The sequence below is a fragment of the Lolium rigidum genome, chromosome 2 (assembly GCF_022539505.1).
Source record: "Lolium rigidum isolate FL_2022 chromosome 2, APGP_CSIRO_Lrig_0.1, whole genome shotgun sequence".
Classification (NCBI taxonomy): Eukaryota; Viridiplantae; Streptophyta; class Magnoliopsida; order Poales; family Poaceae; genus Lolium; species Lolium rigidum.
In genome coordinates, this window is record NC_061509.1 from 183,800,940 (window position 1) to 183,820,161 (window position 19,222).

General features: G+C 41.1%; 1 protein-coding gene across 1 annotated transcript; it reads right to left on the reverse strand.

Annotated features, from left to right (window-relative positions):
- Positions 1-277: 277 nt before the first annotated feature.
- Positions 278-11,599, reverse strand: LOC124692689 (protein SLOW WALKER 2-like). The gene is made up of 16 exons (XM_047226116.1): positions 10,672-11,599; positions 9,279-9,354; positions 7,860-7,979; positions 7,259-7,334; positions 6,218-6,286; positions 5,974-6,054; positions 5,750-5,821; positions 5,455-5,547; positions 4,977-5,171; positions 4,739-4,822; positions 4,484-4,627; positions 4,192-4,281; positions 2,782-2,864; positions 2,424-2,705; positions 1,815-2,052; positions 278-1,085 (listed from the first exon to the last, which is right to left on the reverse strand). Exons 1-16 carry the CDS (start codon positions 11,516-11,518, stop codon positions 399-401), a joined length of 3,237 nt encoding a protein of 1,078 aa, XP_047082072.1. The 5' UTR covers positions 11,519-11,599; the 3' UTR covers positions 278-398.
- Positions 11,600-19,222: the final 7,623 nt, after the last annotated feature.

Here is a 19,222-nt window from a genome sequence, read left to right on the forward strand (position 1 = left end):
GTTCCCTCCCCTCTTTGTCAACCAATTATATGTTTTAGCACATGTATTTCGCAGGGATTTTATGACTAAAGGGATAATTTCAGGTGAGATTACATAATTGTCCAAAATTTTGCATGAAACATGCAGCAAATGTCAAAATTAGAGCATACATGTGGTTCCACGCGACCTATGCTAGGACGAGATAGCTGATGGCAATGATACCTTGCGGACGTTCTCTCTTCCTGCTGGGGAAGCCTTCCACCGGGCACAGAGGTGACACAGCAACGACGGAAGCAAGTTTCAAAAGGTAACTGAACATATTGCAGCTACTTGCACATCAAATGATCCACTTGCGTCTTCCAGAACTACAAAACTTTGACGAACCTAGTCGCCAGGAACATTTTCCATCATGTTCATTCTCATTCAGATCTCTTGGACTTCCTCTTCCGTGATCCTGACTGTTTCTTACTCTCCTTACGGCTTACATTGTCACCAGCTTCCTTGTGCTTCCTCTTCTTATTCTTCAATGTAGACTTCGCGTTCTCGGGGTTCCCATCCATGAGATGTTCGTACTCTTCTAGACTTGCAAATGGAGTTGAGCTGCTCTTTGCACCTTGCTTCCGCTTTTGCCCACGGGATGCAGCCTTCACGTCAGTAATGTTATCATCTGAATCGTCAGCACTCTCGGCTTCAGAGTCCACGAAAGACATGTTAAGATCATCATCTTCATCTTCATCATTTTCCATTCCTTCATCATCGTCTGAAATGTCAACCAACTCATCAACATCACTGTCATCTCTAAGCATATCCTCATCCTCCTCAAATGCCTTGGCATCCAGATTGTCGTAGTCATATTCGCCATCCGACGCAGACCCATCTTCCAGCTCCTGCATCTCATCGTCGCTTTCATCACTAGCATCATCAGCTTCATCAGCTAAGAGCTCTCCAGTATCTTCATCGACAACTGAAGCTTTCTTCTTTGCCTTCGGCTTGATAGGGCCAGTCTTGTTCATGTAGAAACGATGGAAAACAACATCTTCTGGAGGAACTTCATTTTCTTCAAGTTCTAGCAGATCTTGTCCAATGAGATGATGACTCAGGTCAAGCTGCAGAGACACAACAGATAGATCAGCCAATGAAATTGCGGCAGTGGCAACTCGTAGTAAATCTAGATTATGGAAAGTGCCACATGTGCATGATGATGGAATGCACAGCAGATAACACAGTCAAACATCATGATTGAACATGTGGTCAGGTAACAAATAGGCAGCTATTTTCAGTGGCCAGCAAATATATAGAGAGATAGATTTTACATAATCATATTCAAATTAATTATGAAGAAGATAAATGTGTTTGTGTAATGACCCTTAGGCCTGATCGAGGTGTCACTGCACTTAAATGGGGGGGGGGGGCATGTGCAGAGGAGCACACACGCAGGAAGTTAAGAATGAGGAAAACCGATATATATCTCGCCTAATTCTAGATGCAACAATGGTCATTCTTACAGAAAGGTGGTACAACCTAAAGCACGGAAACACACAAAAGATAGCACTAACTTAAAGGAAGTACTTCGTAACAAGTATTGTGAACTAATCGCAATTTAGCAACGGTTGCAGGACATGCTAGTCTATGAGTGGTTTACTGGCATACTGTCCATGACACATACGGGCATTATCTGACACATGACCAAGGCAAAGCAACAGTACCAATACATCATCTCCTATTAGTGAGGCTACATGGGAACCATGACAAACATATGAAAAAATAACACAAAAATGTGAAACAAATGCACAATTCGAATTCAACAAAAGAAAATAAAGGGAAAAAATCCATACCTTTTTAGCTGGTGCGATTTGTGATCCACCATGCCATTTTCCTTCAGCAATGCGGTTTCCTTTCGGTTTCTTCTCCATGAATTTGTCAAGGAAGGCAGGAAGCGACAGGTCTGTCAATGGATCACCATTATAAACAATATTGTTCCCAGATAGTAATGTCCTAGCCATTGTAAATACTGAAGGGTGCACATGTGAGGCCAATAACGTTAGCTCCCACCAACTGGCACGATCTGCATTGCTGAGAACACAGCAAAAGGCAAAGGTGATGAAAAACACTGTTTGTAGTACAAAAAAAAAGGAGAGAACAAATATCATGTTATAAGTTGCTAGAGATCTTCAGTTAGAAAAATGGTGGCTGACTATGTATACCAAGCGACCAATTCTTTCTGAGATTTTTCTTGTAACTGGATTGCAATAGTATAGCATTTCGAGATAAAATAGATTACATATTAATAATGGTACACGATAGCATTGCCACTAGTGTTTCACAATGTATAGAAAGAAATTATAGAAAGAAATTTATTATACACTTGGATAAGATAGTAGTGCTAATTCAAATGTACATAATAATTCCCAAATTATGCAAAATATAGGGCAAAAATACAATACCAGTAAGAAGGCTCTCTGTGTCGTGGATTATATAATACATGTGATGTCAACCCCTCAGCTGATCCATTGGTTTGACCCTTCTCATGACCAGAGACAACTCTTGCTTGCTTCGTAGTATCAGAACCATCCTCAGAATCAGAATTGTATTTCTCATGTGAAGCCAACATACCATCCTGCATATTTGGAGTTGTTGAAGCAATAGCAGGTTCCTCAGGATTCTCAACAATGTCCTCAAAGTGTTCAATACCATCATCGACAGATTCATTCTGGAGCACAATCGACCTGAATTTTTTCAATGTAAATTATGCATTCAATAAAATTCGATGACGTGCCATGGTATTGACAAGTAACCACATACCATAATGGTGGCTTTGCTTTAAGAACCTCAGACAGTATGAAAAGGCATCCACAAGCATACTGTGGAGGGCGTTGAAGAGCCACCTGTTTAGAGACATCATGATTAATTATAGATCCCTAGTTCCATTATATTCCGTAAAATAATTAATAATACTGGTAAAACTGAAACATTGAACACTTCAAATTTGTATATTTCATTTTGCTACTCCAGTGAGCTGAAAAAATTGTCCTCTAGTTGTGTGCTATGGCGCCAGCTTTGATATACATATTGTCCAGATTTAGAAATGACTATGGTCTAAAATTCGATTGAAGTCTTTAAAATGAGGTTGGTTTTAGTCCTGAAATTTTGCACAACTGCATCAATGTACAACAAATAATCTTCATAGTACTACAAAATTATGAGTTTTCAGGCTTCACTTGATTGGTTGTATTTCAGCCCATTACCAGTGTATTCACCCAGCCCGGGTCTGCAATAGGAGCTAGTATGGCCAGTTTTGGGCGGCAAAAAACTAGTTTTGATACGCCCAGAAAAAGCATAAACTAGTGAGACGTTCATGTCTCTTTATCCACAAACATCGCGCAAACCGAGAGCACCTAAGGGCCGCGAGGCAGCGGCAAACTACCACCGGAGAGAGTGACGCACGGTAGCCAATGATTAAAGTGCAGCAAGTGTCCACCAGGGTCACGGCAGCCAGCTATTTGAAGCATGCATTCTGATGCCACCTCAACGCATCCAGTCTTCTTGACTGGAATGGAAGGCACCGGTGGTTCTTTTCCAAATCCAGTGCCGCCGAGCTCGGAGTTCTTGAATCCTCAGACATGGCAACCGTCATTCCCTCCAGCAGACCATCCTTCCAGGAGGCAACGAGGTGACCAGACATGCTGGTGAGCTCAACGCTTGGATCGGCACTGAGGCCAAGTCTGCTGAATTGACGGTCGAGGATTTGTTCGTAGCGCTGGGGAGTAGCCGGTGGGTCATTACACAATTATGCCTCTTCTCCCTCGAGAGGCATTGAACCCAAACACAATAAATTGCAGAGGCTTCATTTATGCCCAAAATACCACAGAGGAGCCTTATGGAAATTTTAAACCCATTTTCATGGAATTTGCAACTTCTGGGAAATTTTCACTTGGTATTTCCATGTGCAACTGTGTAGTTTTTAGCTCTAGTGTACTTGTTTTAGTGTTGTAGAATAATGTTGTTAGTGCTGTCGAGTTGTAGTGTAACTAGTGTCAGTCCTTTATGCTCTTCCTGGGCAACGAGCAAATCGATTAAGGCTCAATTGCCTTACAGGTCATGCCTCGTGAGCCCCCATGACAACAATGTCTGTAATCACAAACTTAGATAACAAAAGTAATATACAGATCATTCAAGTCAGCTACCACGTTAAAAACAATTCAAACAGCAGACCTGCAGTAGCCGCTTTGAAAATGCAGCTACTCTCTTTAATATTACATCATTCTTCATCGCTTTCACCAGTAGACCTAGAAATAATTCCGGCTGAAATATGCAGACATAACCAGTCAGGTAAACTATAGAAAAAAGACTACTAACAATATATAAGGGTGCAAAGAGCATAGCCACATTTTCATGGTTAGGTTATGCCAGGAAAAGACATCAAAACCAAGTTACTGTTTGAAGATCAAAGTACGCTAAAATAAGAACAAACAGAAAGCATGACAAAAGGACCGGCCACTGAAACCTTTGATGAAGTAACAGCTGAAGGACTCAACAGTTTCGCATATAATGCACGGTAAAAACGGTCACTTGCAATCTGATTTTTTGTCGAGATCTGGTACAAAAGCATTAACGACTGAACACCAACATTGAAGTTCTCAGAGTGCACCTACATGCAAAAAACAAATTGTCAGATAGGGTCCTTACAAAAAGCTCTATGTGCTTCAGACAGCAACTTATCAATGTACTTTTGATCTTTTATATTAGCTAATAACCTCACCAGTCTAAAAAGAATTGGTGTCTGAACTTCCACAATATCATCAACTTCAGAGCTTGCAACATATGGTAATGCTCTATTTACGCCCTGCATAGGTGAAACGATTAATACAGAACTAGAGACACGAGTCATTAACCAGTTTGAGCACCATAAAGGGAAACACATGCATGTAATCATACTTAATACATAATACGACAAAGCAAAGACAATACTACGCAAGTCTGCAGAGTGCAAAACATACAGTTAAAAGTGCAGAGAGAAGGCGGGAATCCATCTCTAAATCTGATCCTGCTGCTGGATTCACTTCATGGCTTTCATGTGAATTAGAGTCATTGACCTTGTCCTTTCTTCCCTTTGTTTTTCCGTTTTCATCTTTTTTCTTGCCATGTTTACTTTGTTTTTCACCTTTAGTATCACGAGGGCAAGACATGAGTACCTGACAACAGTTCCATAGAACAAGAAAGACAATTTTAAATATTTAAAAACAATTAACACCATACAAGTGAGCAGACTATGAAAAGGAACTTTAAGCCATAGGAAAAAATACATTTAATGTGAAATGCAGAAGTGCAGAGAGCCAGAGAGAAACGGGGCTAACAAGATGGAGAACTGGGGATGTGATGAAAAGAGAGTAAAACTAATGGTTGGCAGGAAAAGGGCCAATGGCTAACAACTCCTAAGCACAACAAGAATTATAAACTGCTGAACCACATCCAAACCTTGAAAAGGGCAATGTAGACATCCACCAACCGCTTAGCAAGTTTAGGTCCATCTCCTTTTTTGGCAAGAAAAATATGGCTCAAAAAGTTGACCTGTACAATAGTACCTTCAGTTAAAAAAGGCATAGGTAGCATACTTCCAATACATAGTAGCTTGGATAGATGAGCATATTCCGGTCACTCAGAAAGTGAAACTGTTCAAAAATGTTAACAGTAAGAGAACCAATTTACCAACCTGCACTGTTTATGAAAGTAAGAAGCAACAAGTAAAATAGTAAGGAAAACAAAAACATACAGCTTGGTATTTGGCCCTAAGCCCAACATGTGGTCTGAACAGAAATGAGTCCACCTCATCTATCACAACCATCTGCAAATTTTAAAATGCCCAAGAACACAAAACAATTAGGTTTTTTAAGTCCTTAGTCAGCAAAATATTATACAGTTAACTATCTTGATCAAATAGATAATTCATGACAGTAACACAGCTGATGCATCTTTTAACGAAATAAATGAATATACCTTCATATTGGGATGAGTGGACAGGAGACCTGTTAACAGATAAGCGGCACTTGATGCTGCCCTTCTTTCAGGATCTCCAAGCTGCAATAGATTTGCATCAGGATGACTAAGAATAAAGCCGCTTCCCGTAAAAATTGAAGGTATTGCTTCTCATAAGTAATCTAGTATTGTACTATGAACTATATCTGCTCTGGGCACATTATAACAAGTGAAAATGGAGAAATAGCGGAAAATAACAACTTACTTTGTTAACAAGAGCTGTAAGTAACCGGCGCTCCTGTTCAGATTTACTCTTTAAAAGGGTGGAAACCGTCTGCAGAGAGAGGAAAACAACGAACACACATTCATGACAAGGAACCACATGAATATCCTTAGTGATCCTAGTAATAGCACAAATCAGCGACGATTCCATTTAACGAAGCTAGGATAACTAAATCCTCGAAAAAGAATGCCAGCCATTTGCCAGATAATCTCACGAGGGACCAGTGGCAGAGTTAAAGCTTCCAGATTCGTCAGAATCCCCACACTTGGCCAGAATTGGAAACCAACCAGTTACAGGCAAGAGCAGTTTCGAACCTCCTGTTTTCTCTCAAAATTCAATACTCAATAAGGCAACTATGCTTTCACAACTGGTTGCTGGGGAACTTCGTCTGATTTGACAAATTGCTGCCAGAAACTTTGACTCAAATCTTCATTTTCAAACTAAGCTGGTTTCAAATTTTGTGATGCCTGCCAGGAAATCCAGTTCCCTGCAGGAAGCTGGTTCCCATGCAATATATATCTGAACAAAAGCCTGAGTCCTGACTAGAAATTGTCTTGCTTAATAACCCATGTTAAATCAGTTTGAAAGATGATGCAATATCAACTCAACAACTAATTCTCCGCAATTTAGTTTTAGACAAATTTGAACTAAAACTACGACACTTATTATGGATAGGAAGGAATTAGGGATGCAGCTTCAGTCACAAGACAGTCACAGCTAAACTAGATGTGATGCAAATTTGTCTTGACAAACCATGCTTAGCTGCCAACCGTACTGTTGTAGCAATTTCTACTGCAGCTCCAACACATCTTGTTAAATGTTTGCTATGCTGTTTTGATTTTTCGCAACTTCTTTCTTGTGCTCAATATTTCCAAGTATCTGATGTGATGCAGAAAATAATAGAATATGGCGCACTACAAGTTCCCCAATACACTCATTCTGTGAGGGCATAATGTTATGTCTTTGCCCAGAACCAGAGCAATGATAAGGTTTGTTTCATATAAATACACAATTTGGGCTAACCTTCATTGCTTTGTCCTTAAGACTTGGCAGCATATCTTTCAATGCATCCTCCAGTGCAATAACAAACTTCTCATACCTGTAACAGTACTCAGAAAATTAAAACAGAAAAATAGAATGATCACACACCAACAAACAACATAAAAGAGTTTGTTGATGCATGTATATCATCCATTTCTCCATTAACAATCAATTCAGATCAAGTGTTCTGTAAGAATCATGGTAAATTTCACATGATCCGGATTTTTGAGCATTGGCAAGTGGCAACATAAAGCTACAGTTTTTCTAAAACTTTCACATAACCATAGATATTGGGAAAATTGGTAGCATAGACCCTAGCTAGCCCATTTTCTCCGCTAATCCTTGTTTCTGACAACAGAGGAAGTCCTCCCAGTGCAGCAGGTTTAATAATGGCAAGGGAATTAAGACCTAGACAGCACAGGAGGTCTAGTGCCTACATTTGATAATAGTGAATAGTGATACTAAAACCCTTGTTAGCAACTGTTGCTTTTTAAGTCAGTAAGTGCCTAAATTGAAGGCTTTCTTCTTCCAAGTTCAAACCTACATATAGCATCTACTTAATACCTAGTAGAGTGAAAAATACCTCTGTTTCAAGCAGTCCTCCCAGTACCAGAATAGCAGAAGCGAGTAGCCATCTTTTGTTTCGGGTAAAATGTCCAATGGGCGCTGAATAAGACTTTTCAGCTTTCGATCTGGCAATAACCTAGCAAGAGAATGCAATCAATAACCAAGATGACAAGAAAATAAAAGAAAACAGAGAGTTTATGTGATAATATATTGGACAGTGCTAATTAAATAGTCCGGTTAATGTTCTAAATAATGTCACTAATAAGACAGCCATTACCCTCTCCATTCGCCTTTACACATGCAGCATAGTTCGTTCACAAATTAACTCTCCCACATTACTGCCACAATAAAAGTAGAGAAAAGGGAACAGAATAGGTACGCATCATAACTTGTTTCTTTAAGTATGTATATGTAGACCGGCCCTTGCAAACCTCCCCCCCCCCCCCCCCCCACCCCACCCCACACGCACACACTTTTATGTAGGGAATTTACCCCAAGTAGAGTGAGAAATTTAGTTGAAATCCAGTAAGAATATTGACAAAATGACAAGTGGTAGAGCATATTAAGAGCAAGACTTATTTCAGCCTTTGTGTTGCAGGTGTAAAGCATTATTTGATTTCGCTACACAAATAATACTGCACACTTTACTCATATGTGTGTACCAACTAAGCGAGCAAATAAAACCCACCAGTGAAGACATGGTAAGCAAGAGTACAGTTTTCAGCATTTATGTTCAAATAGAACATTCTTATGCAAACTAATATTAACATGTCAAATTTTCATTGACAATTCGTCTAATTGCGGGCATGTTCAAATGAGCTACGCTGAAATCTGAACTAGTATCAAAGGTGCAAACACAGGTGAACCATTAACCCGTTTCCATCTTGCCATATCCAAATAACTATTGTGTCATCAGATCAAGTTTTTATGGCTGGTGCATTTTAATGTGAATATTTTTTCACTGGACAAACAATGAGCATATTGTAAGTACTAATCATAGTAGAAGAAAATGAGAGAAAACTAAAATAAGAGGTAACAAAAGCAGGTAACGTGAGACGGCCTAGTCAGATGTTTAGAGCAAGAAATTACTATGCTTGAAAGTCAAGACATGCAAAATTCAAATACATGTGTTCTGAAATGCTTTTGCAGGCATGTAGTTTCTTTTCCCTAACTTGTGTAAGCCTGGCAGTCTAGCAAAAGGAGACAGCGAATAATTAATTTAAATTAATAAACCATGGTGCAGCCCATTCAGGTGGCTCCTGCAAGGATGCATTCTATTTAAGGACATGGCAGTGGCAGTGGCAGAAGGATCAAGAGAAAAAAAATGAGGAAATATAGCAAAAGAAACGCCACCAATTTTGCTTTAGTGTGTCCCAAGAGGGGAAAATAGTATAGCTACAAGATAATAAAAGAAAAAAGTCCAGAAGATGCTAACCTCATTTCAAACAATTCCTTCAGTGCATCAAAGCCTGTGAATGCATATCTCTTACCAGCCTTTGATGCGACCATACCTGTATAAAAAAATAAAAGGAGAAAGAATCTCTTTAGGATATTTATAAAAGAAGAAAACAGAAACAAGATAATCTGCAAAATGGCAGATGACATGAAAAGTCTACTCCCTCCGTTTCATAAAAGGAGTGTAAATTTTGTCCAAAGTCAAACCATGTAAAGTTTGACCAAACTTCTAGAAAAAACTATCAACCTCTACAATGTCAAATCAATCGCATTAGATACATTATTAAACATATTGTCATGTATGTCTATACAGTATTATAAGTGTTGATAGTATTTTATATAAATAAACTTGGTCAAACTTTACATGGTATGACTTTAGACAAAATTTATGCGCCTTCTTTTACGGAAGGGAGGTGGTAGCTATACTGATCACACAAAAAAAATGAAGTAATCCCAAACAAGGTAAAAAATGCTTTACACAAACTTAGAACTGCAAGAAAAACAAATTTCAGAACATGTAACTTGAGACGATATCAATTTGCTATTCGTGATATATCTTGAAATTTTCAACAGATGATGAAATTTATCTGAAATCATGTTAATCCATCGATATCATAATGGCCTTCCGGTGTGCATGGATGAGTCCAGCAAGATTCCACTACTAAAAGGATTGGTATATACTAATATTATCAACAGACGAGTAAAATTGCAACCTCAGTTTTAAAAAGGAAATTTACAAGAAGATGAAACTAGAGGCAGAAGGTAAAACTTGACTCATCAAGATGAGTCATCTTGTAAAAATGAGCCATATTTCTGCAGTGGCAAGGAACACATTCACAGACAATGACCTTTGCTGGTGTTTACACAAGACCACTGGCAGTGATTATATTAAGTTGCCCACTACTACCTAATGATACCAATGTTAATAGTACAAGCCAATGAGTGTCAGCCACTTAAATAAAGCCTACTGAACATATTTATCTCTGTGCACAACTGCACATAATGAACAGATAATCTACTCTGGAGTTCCTCGGTTCGGGGATCAGCATGATATAGGTTCACTCATGACTCATCTAAGATCAAAACATTCATGGTTCATTTTCTGATCTGACTCACTGGATCCTTTTCCTGGTTGCAGTTACAGTTCATGTTGGTGAATTGTTTCAAAATACAACTTCAACTCAGAGTGTTCATGTGATAAAAAAGCTGCCACTATGATCAGTTGCTAAGTTATCAGGATCACTTCCACATTCTTTCCCAGCATATGAAGAATCTCAAATCTAGCATTCTAGGTCTGTTTCCATGATATATGAAAAAAATTGCATCAATGTGTTCAATAAGCACTGAAGATAGTATTCAATAGTGCAACTCACCGATCAGAGAGTCAAGGGCCCTCATGTTTGCGATTGGATTGTCCTCAACGAGACACGTGAACGCCGACACCTTATCGGACGATGTACCGGACTTGGCCGACATCTCCAGGAGCTTTAGGTCACCAGTCCCCCGCCGCCCCGTGTCATAGTCCCTCGAGTACTGCGCCATGAGCTTCTCCGCCAGCTCCCGTTTCCGCTCCACCAGCCGCTGCATCTCCTGAAGCCCCATCGCTGGTGGGGCATGCTTACGGTCGCCTAGGACCTTGGTCTCCAGCTCATCAGCATCCGCGTACCACTGCCCAGAGAGAGCACCCGCCTTTACCAGCGGGTAATTGGTGGCAGCGCTAGTAGTGGCGGCGGTATGAGAGCCATGGAGCTCGAGAGGATGCGGCTTCTTGGTGGGTTTGGGATTTGGGGGGTTTGTGGTGTTTGGGGTCGCTTCTGGGGTTTGGGGGTGCTTGGGCGGTTTGGGGGCGTTTATGGGGCCGGACTTGCGGAAGTCGGAGTCGTCGAAGCCGGAGGAGCTACCGGCGCCGGGGACGAGTCCCAGAGAGGAGGCGAACGAGGCGACGTCGGACTTGATCGCGTCAAGGTCGCCCTCCTCCCCACTGGCGGCGAGCTTCTTCTTCTTCTTCTTGGCGGACTTGGGGTTGGGGTTTACGTCGAGCTTGCCCGCATCCGCGGCCTCCTCCTCCCCGTCGGCAGCCGGCTTCTTGGATTTCTTGGTGGACTTCAGTCTGGTGGGGCTTGCGTCGGACTTGAGCTCGTCCATGCTCTTCTCCTCCCCGCTGGCGGCGGGCTTCCTCGCTTTCTTGGCGGACTTCGGTTTGGGATTTGGCTCAGTCATGGCTGGTCGCCTCGGCGATGGGATATGTAGGCAGGAGTGGGGCGGGATAAGGACGGCGAGGCGGCGGCGGCGGCGGAGGCAGAGGCGAGGTGGCGCCGGTGGGGGGAGAGAATAGGAGGCGGCTGGGTGGGCGATGTTGAGAAGGGTTTTTCTCGATGGAGTACAGAGGTTGAGGAGATGGACACTGACGGGCCGTGAGGCCGTGATGATTAAAATTAGGCCCATCACGAAGGCCCGTTTATTCTTTTTGTTTACATCATCTCCAACATTTGGAAAGCCTTTATACCACGTGGGGTTGCTGTAGAGAACCAACCTGAGCTAGCAGAGCCCGTAAAAACGCGAACCAAAATGTGGAGTTGAGTGCATCGAACTCGTGTTTATGGGTCATTTCAGTTTTGGTTTACGGGCTCTGTTCTGCGCCAGCCATTTTCCGAACCCGTAAAGGCAGGGTCTTTCATAGAATTCATATGCAACAGATACAACAATCGATCATAATTAATCAAATAATCATCCAAATTATTACAACATATAAACAATAGTCTAAATCAAATTATTACAACAGTTTTTGGGAAAATTGAACAAATAAAAAATGTCTCAACCAAATTACAACAACTCTCGAAAAATTGGACAACTGAACAAATGTCTCAACAATGATACATGTGACAAACAAATGAATGAAATGGTAGGATCACAGGCGACGGTCATGTCGCTGTCAGTGGTGCATCTTCAGATCATAGACGAGCTGGCCAAGTAGTTGCAAGTGGGTGCTTCCCCATTCGCTAATTTGGCAAACAAAGGGGACCTTTACAGCACGTTGATGTCATTGAGTGTCCCTACAAAAGTTTTTCGGCCGAAAACCTAAAAAGGCCGAAAAAAGTTTTCGGTTTTGGCCCTTTTACGGTCACTGATCAACGCCATTTTTCAGCCCAAACCCGTAAACTGGCGGTTATTTTTCGATTTTGGCCCGCTTACGGGCTCTGCTAGAGATTTTCTGAGGTTCGGTGGTTATGAGGATGGTTGTATCTCCAGGCCACTAGAGTTTTAACCCCGGGTTTGACACATGTGTGTCTCATAAAGGCGGAATATTCATTTAGTGGGAGATGACGTTCTCGTCAACAGCGAGGCGCATGTGATGACTTCGTCAATTACAGGGTGTGCGTGTGTGGCTTCATAGTGGTGAGTGTATGCACGTGTATATGAGTGTATGCGTTTATACTGTGTTTCTCAAAAAACAATGGGGTGTTGTATGCCGACAGGTCGGCACGCACCAGAGGCCGCACACCCCCAAAGGCGGGTTGTCGGGCGGGCCCACCATTCCCCCATTTTCTTTTGCTTATTCGTTTTTTCTGTTCTATTTTTCTTTTTACGTTTTCCAAAAACTAATTCTTTTTAGATTCGATTTTTAAAAATCCAGAATTTTAAAATTTTAGTTTTTCTAAAATCTAAATATTTACAAAAATTGAACATTTTCAAAGTTGAACATTTTTTCAGATTTTTGTTTTTTCCTCAAAATTTAAACATTTTTTGAATATGAACATTTTTTGAATACGAATAATTTTTAAATTTGAATACTTTTCCAATTTAAACATCTTTCAGACTTGAATATTTTAAATTTTGAACTATTTTCATATTTGAACATATTTTAATTTGAACTATTTTTGAATCTGAACTTTTCGAATTTGAACAAACAATAAAAAAAACAGAAAACAAAAGAAAACAAAAAAACTGAAAAAACAAACAAAAAGGAAAGAAAAACAGAAACAGAAAAACGAAAAATGAGGAAAAACGTAAATGAGCCTAGTCGGTGTATAGGATTGGCCTCGCCCAATAGCATGCGGTAATACGCCCGTCACACTAATGGGATGACGTGGGCCGCGGGCAGCGGCCCAATAGCACATGCTTGCTAGTTCACTCGGTTGAAAGTTTTGGTTCGGTTTTTTCATTTTTCTATTTTGTCGGTTCTCTTCTGGTTCAGTCGGTTTTCTATTTTCAACATCTTTGAATTTGAGCAAATTTCAAATTCGAGCTAATTTTGCTTATATTCGAAAAAAATTAAAAATTATTTTTTGTTAGATTCGAATTTTGTTTAAAATTAATTTTTTCTCAGATTTCAAATTTGTTCAAAATAAATTTTTGCTCGGATTCGGAATTTGAAATTTGATCAGATTTGGAAAATTCGAAAAATGGTTATGCATACTACGATTCAAGCTTGAGTCTTCGCGGAAGTGGAGTGGACCGTTGGAACGAGTGGGCTATAACTCAGATCATATACATCCATAGAAAAATATGGTACTACTTCTTTACAGCGAGCGAACAGCCTAATAGACTGGCCTACCCCGGAATCGCTTTAAGCGATGGTTAGTTTGTCACGCTGTTGAGCATTGTATAGGTCCTCCCTGCCTTTAGCATAGGCAGTGTATACGATTCACGCCGCCCGCGGGAAAACTCCCTAGGCCAGGCCCATTTAATAGTTAACGGATTTTGTTTTTGTTCAGATTTTGATTTTACTTCAATTTTGAAGTTGTTCAGATTTTGAATTTGTTTGTACCAAAAAAAAGAACAACAAACCAAGCCAGCGAAGGAAGAACAAACCCACTAAATGGGTTGGCCCATTTGGGATGGCTTCGCGCGGGGTGTACGAATGGCCTTATGCATGAGTACGCGATCTAGTTTTGCATATGTTGGCTCTAGGAATTTGTTAGCCCAGGTAAATTGTCTGCCAATCATTGACACCTCCTTCAATCCAAGCTGTCAATGATCGCATTGAACAAGAAAGGCCAGTAATTGTCAAAACTGTCCCTACTCTTCTCACATGGAAATCTCAACAAACTAAAATCTCCCCTATGAGAATAGGATGAGGGTTTTCCTTTTGCTAGATTCACCAATTCACGAAGAAAGGCGGCTTTAGAAGCTTCTTGAGTAGCACCATACACGGCCACTAGACTCCAGATGAAATTATCTGCTCTATTACGGATGTGGAATTTGATATGAAATTTCCCAACCGAATGTGCTAACACTTTCATTGAGTCCGTTCTGACACCGAGTAAGATACCCCCAGATCTCCCACGGGATGGACAAGATATTCAAGTAAAGTCTATACCACCGGATATACGGTTTAGAAGATTTTGCGAGAAATCCCGTCTCCCCGTCTCAGAAATAGCAAAAAAAAAAATCAAAATTATGATCCCTAATGCAATCGGCAAAATGTAAGTGTTTAGCCAAGTCACCAAGACCTCTGCTATTCGTAAACATGTCATTTATTGGGAAATAATTGAAGATTTGGAAAATCAAAAGGTTTGGAGACTAGCACTCGATCTGCCAAGCCCGATTATAGAGTAGGGTAATGTTGTAGCTGTAAAATTGGGGTTTCATGTGGTAACAAAAATGTTTGGAGACAAAAAGAATATGCACAAATTAAATAGTACGTGAAATCAATGGCAGCAAGTCTATCCACACACACACAAATGCATCATGCATGTCCGGTATCGTTAGATGAAACTAGATGATACCCCGCGCGTTGCTGCGGCAATTAGGTAAGCAAATGCGTGTATAATAATACATTAAAATTTCGAGGGAATAAGGATATTGAAAGAATCTGGTAATATCAAAATCAAGGGCAAGGAGCAAAGAGCCATGTACAAATTATTCGTGAAAAATATCCAATTAGGCCGATTTTATTTTTGCTTCAGCAGTAAACTATATCTTAAAAAAATAGAAGTGAGTAGAATTACTCAATGAAACATTCTATACATAACAGTGCGAACAAAAAATAATACAAAGTAAAAGATTACGCCTGGCAAGAACATTCTATATGTTTTTCCTTGAACAAAATACATAAATTTCTCTGCCTTTTGTGCCTTTCCTACATACAAAGTAAATTGTCACTTGAGCAATAATGTGGAACATTAGCATGACAATTTATGTACCGTACAGTTCACAGTGGAACCATCAATAAGAATTTGTAAAATTAGTTATTGAACACTGACAAAAGTTTATGTTTAGCAATCCAAAAGTTTGCGAAAGAGAAGGCAAATACCAACAAAACATAGTTCGCTAAGTCTGATTTGATTGTTCAACATAAACATCAGTAGTGACATTTTTTCTTGGTTACATTCTGTGGTCGAACTAACCATTAGAAGCTTCTTCTCCAAGTGTATAACAATGACTCACATTCCTAAACAACAAATCATATATGCCGTTATTGGGAAAACGACAAATATGATGCATCAGTTCTACCTGGAGAAAGGATTGAGGTTGAGTAGCCTCAGTATTTGAGCAATGAAGAAAAAAAAGGAAAGCTCACATTAATGAAGAAAAAAGGAAAGCCTCAGTATACTTAATACCTTTCCATCTCCTCATGTTACGACTTATATTAGGCTGTAGTATATCCCGAAATACAATCAAGAAAATAAATATATTAATTTCGAAATATTCAATTTGTTGGGAAGTCTGGAGAACAACTTACATTGTGCAAACTCTGAACACCACTCTTCTTGCATGTAATCAAATATGGGCAAAGAAGTATCAACCACACCAAAACGGCAAGAGGGGCAGGAGGTAGAAACCTACATGGTGTAATCGCCTTTATGATGATGGGAGAAAATCGATCAGCATGTGTAGATCCGAGTCAAGATGTCGGCGTCCCATGGAGACATCTGTTGAGGAATTAAGAGAAGAAAACAGTTCACAAATTGCATGTGGGTCATTAGGGGTGAATAACGTATCAACTCTCAATTCGTTCAGGGAAACTTACCTAGACAGTCAAGGTGGAGGTCTCGCATCCCAAGTTCCCAACAGGTGCGGCCGGTTTCTATCGCTCGCCACAAACATTGGCTACTGGCGCAAGAAGTTCATCATGCTACGATATGTGCAGCATGCCGGCATGGCGCACTATCCGGTCACGACAGCGGTGACTGACGGCGCGCCGCCGAGATGGAGGTTGTCCACGCGATATGCGGCCGGTGCGGCTGAAGCAAGAACTCCTCTGCTTAGCTCGCATAAAAGGGCTGCAGATGAGAAGATGCTCCTTACCTTCGTAAGTTCATACCACGTGTTTTCTTCTCAGTCCTCTTAGAATTGGGTTCCAAGAAGATCAATAAAGAAATGGAGCACCAACTTTAGAGAAACAAACTGGTAATGGCCCTTGCCGGCAAAACACAAATGTATGGAGCTGGAGTGCAATCTGAAGAATTCAAGAACATAAGCTCAAGAATAGGAAACGTTAGGGGAGGCTGAAAATTAAGAACAACTAACTACCTTCCAAGAAGGCCGGCACCAAAGATGAAGAGGCGAGCAGCGGAACAGGTGGCGCGCTAGATGACGGTACAATCATGTATTTAAACATCAAGGCAGAAGCGACTCAACTAAATGGAGCAGTTTCTCCCACGTTTGCAGGGTAATGGATGTTGATGAATGCTAAGATGGAGTCCGTTTCATCTGCATCTGTGGCCAGGAGATGGTGGGTTGCAGGAGCGGAGAAGATAGAGTCATAATCAGCGGCTGCATTTTTATCTTCTTGAGGTTGAACGTGGACTAGCTTGTTTGTTAATGGGCTACTAAAGAAGAGTCAATCCACGTTTAAGAACGAATTAGCTTGAGCAGCCCACACAAGAGGAAGCTGGAGCCGACTCGAATGCTTGAACGTGTGGATGAATACTCGATGACGTGGCTTCACGTGGTGCAAGTAAAATCTTGTAGTGGGGAGCTACTATTAAAAGATAAAAGATTCATTCATTCACGCAAATAATACTCCTACGAAGGAAAAAGTCTATTCTAAACCCTGAACTTAAAGAGGTTGGGCGAAATGAACCCTCAAGTTCAAATCCATGTCGTTTTGTACCCTGAACTAACCAATCCCTGTCTAAACTAAACCCTGAACCAGTTGGTGATGTAAATATATTTATTTCAAGGAAAATGCTTGTAATCAGCCCACCGATTCGGGCCAAAAGATCGGTCGGTGTCTCCCGCTCGCCCGGACGTCCGTGTACATCGCTTTTTTTTCTGCATGCGTCCCTATGGGGTTCACTACTGGGTGCGTTTTAGTTTCTTTTCTCTGTTTAACCCGCCCGCCTGCTTTTCTTCTCTCTGCGGGCCTGCACCTAGCTCCTAGTGCTAGCCTTGTCTGTTCCGACTTCCGAGTATGGCCAGCATGCTCTTTCTTCTCACCATGCAATTAAAACTTTCTCATGTAATTGGACCCACATCTGTCGTGTTGTTTTTTGGCTACTATGCACGTGCAACAGAGATGTGACGTGAGGTGGCACTCATGTAGAACTCAAGAAATTGCTAATGTTGGATTTTGTAGAGTTTGCTAGCATTCATTGTTAACTACTGTAGTATTGTTGTAAGCAGTCAAATAAATTGGTAAAACTGATGCTGACTATTGTTGTAAAAGGACATATTTTTATTGGCTTTAGTTTTTATTTATTGTTGCCAGAAACTAGGTGATTTTTTTGTTGTAATCACCTACAATTTATTATTAAAATAGCTGGTGATTTTTGTTGCAAATTAATTTCAGCAAAAAATAAAGTTTCTAAACCTCTATTTTATAGGTGCGAATACCTGATTCTATTTTTGTTGTAAACCTTTCTAATTGTTGTTAAAATAGTTGGTATTTTTTGTTGTGGATTGATCTACAACAAAAAATAAATTTCTTACTGTTTGCATTACTTTTAAAAAATATTGTGACGTTTTATTGTAATACTGTATATATTTTGTAATTGCAGTGAGAAATTTTGTTGTAACACTTTGTGTGTACCAATAATTTTCTTGTATTTCCTCCGGTTTATAATACATGCATAAAAATAAATGTATCTATACAGTAAAATATTTCAGATATATTTATTTGTGAGCAATTATTTTGAATGTATGCATCACCGATGGGCGATGGAGTACACTTTCTTGCACCGGTCAGCTAGCAGCTAGCATGCATCTAAAGGTATAAACGATTCCCCCCATAGGGGGATTCACAACGAATGAAGCATGTGGACCATCGGATCTTTACAGTGGTTGTCAGACTTTGAATCTCGTCCGTCTATTCTGGGAGCAGCGCTACTTCCTGATTGGTTGTGGAGCACCTTACCGCTAGAGAAAACCATGCAACATCCGTGTTCTACCCACCTCTGGTTGCATCTGGGTCACATGGCCGGTCGGGTCCACGCATCAGTCTCTACGGGTCGTTTTCAATTTGGGCTCGCTAGGCGCCGGCCGTGGAAAATATCTCTCCGCGCGGGGTAGATCGGGCCTTTCCTTGCCAATCGCCGCGCGTGCTCTCTTCCCCCAATCCCCACTCCTCTTCCTGTCGCCATCTCCTCCCCTCCTGCTCCCGTACGCGTGCGGCGGCCGCCGCCGCCATCCCTGCCGCCAGCCCCTCTTCCTCCCCCACGTCTCTTTCTGGAGCTCCACTTTACGGAAGAGAGATGGACAAGGAGGCCAGTGGGGCGACGACATCGACCATGCTGAGCAACGCGCGGGAGCGCCACCGGTGGAGCGACGACATCGAGGGAGCTGAGCAGCCCAGCAAGGAGTTGTGCACGAAGGGGTGGAGCGGGGTAGTCCCCTTCCCCATCCCTCAACCGCCGCCCTTCAAGCCGCCGACCCGAGCTAGAGCGGCGATGTGGGCCGACTTGCACGTGCGTGCGCGCAGGGAAAAGGCAAAGATATCATCTCTGCATCGATGGGATGCTGGTCAAAACTTGGTTCGCT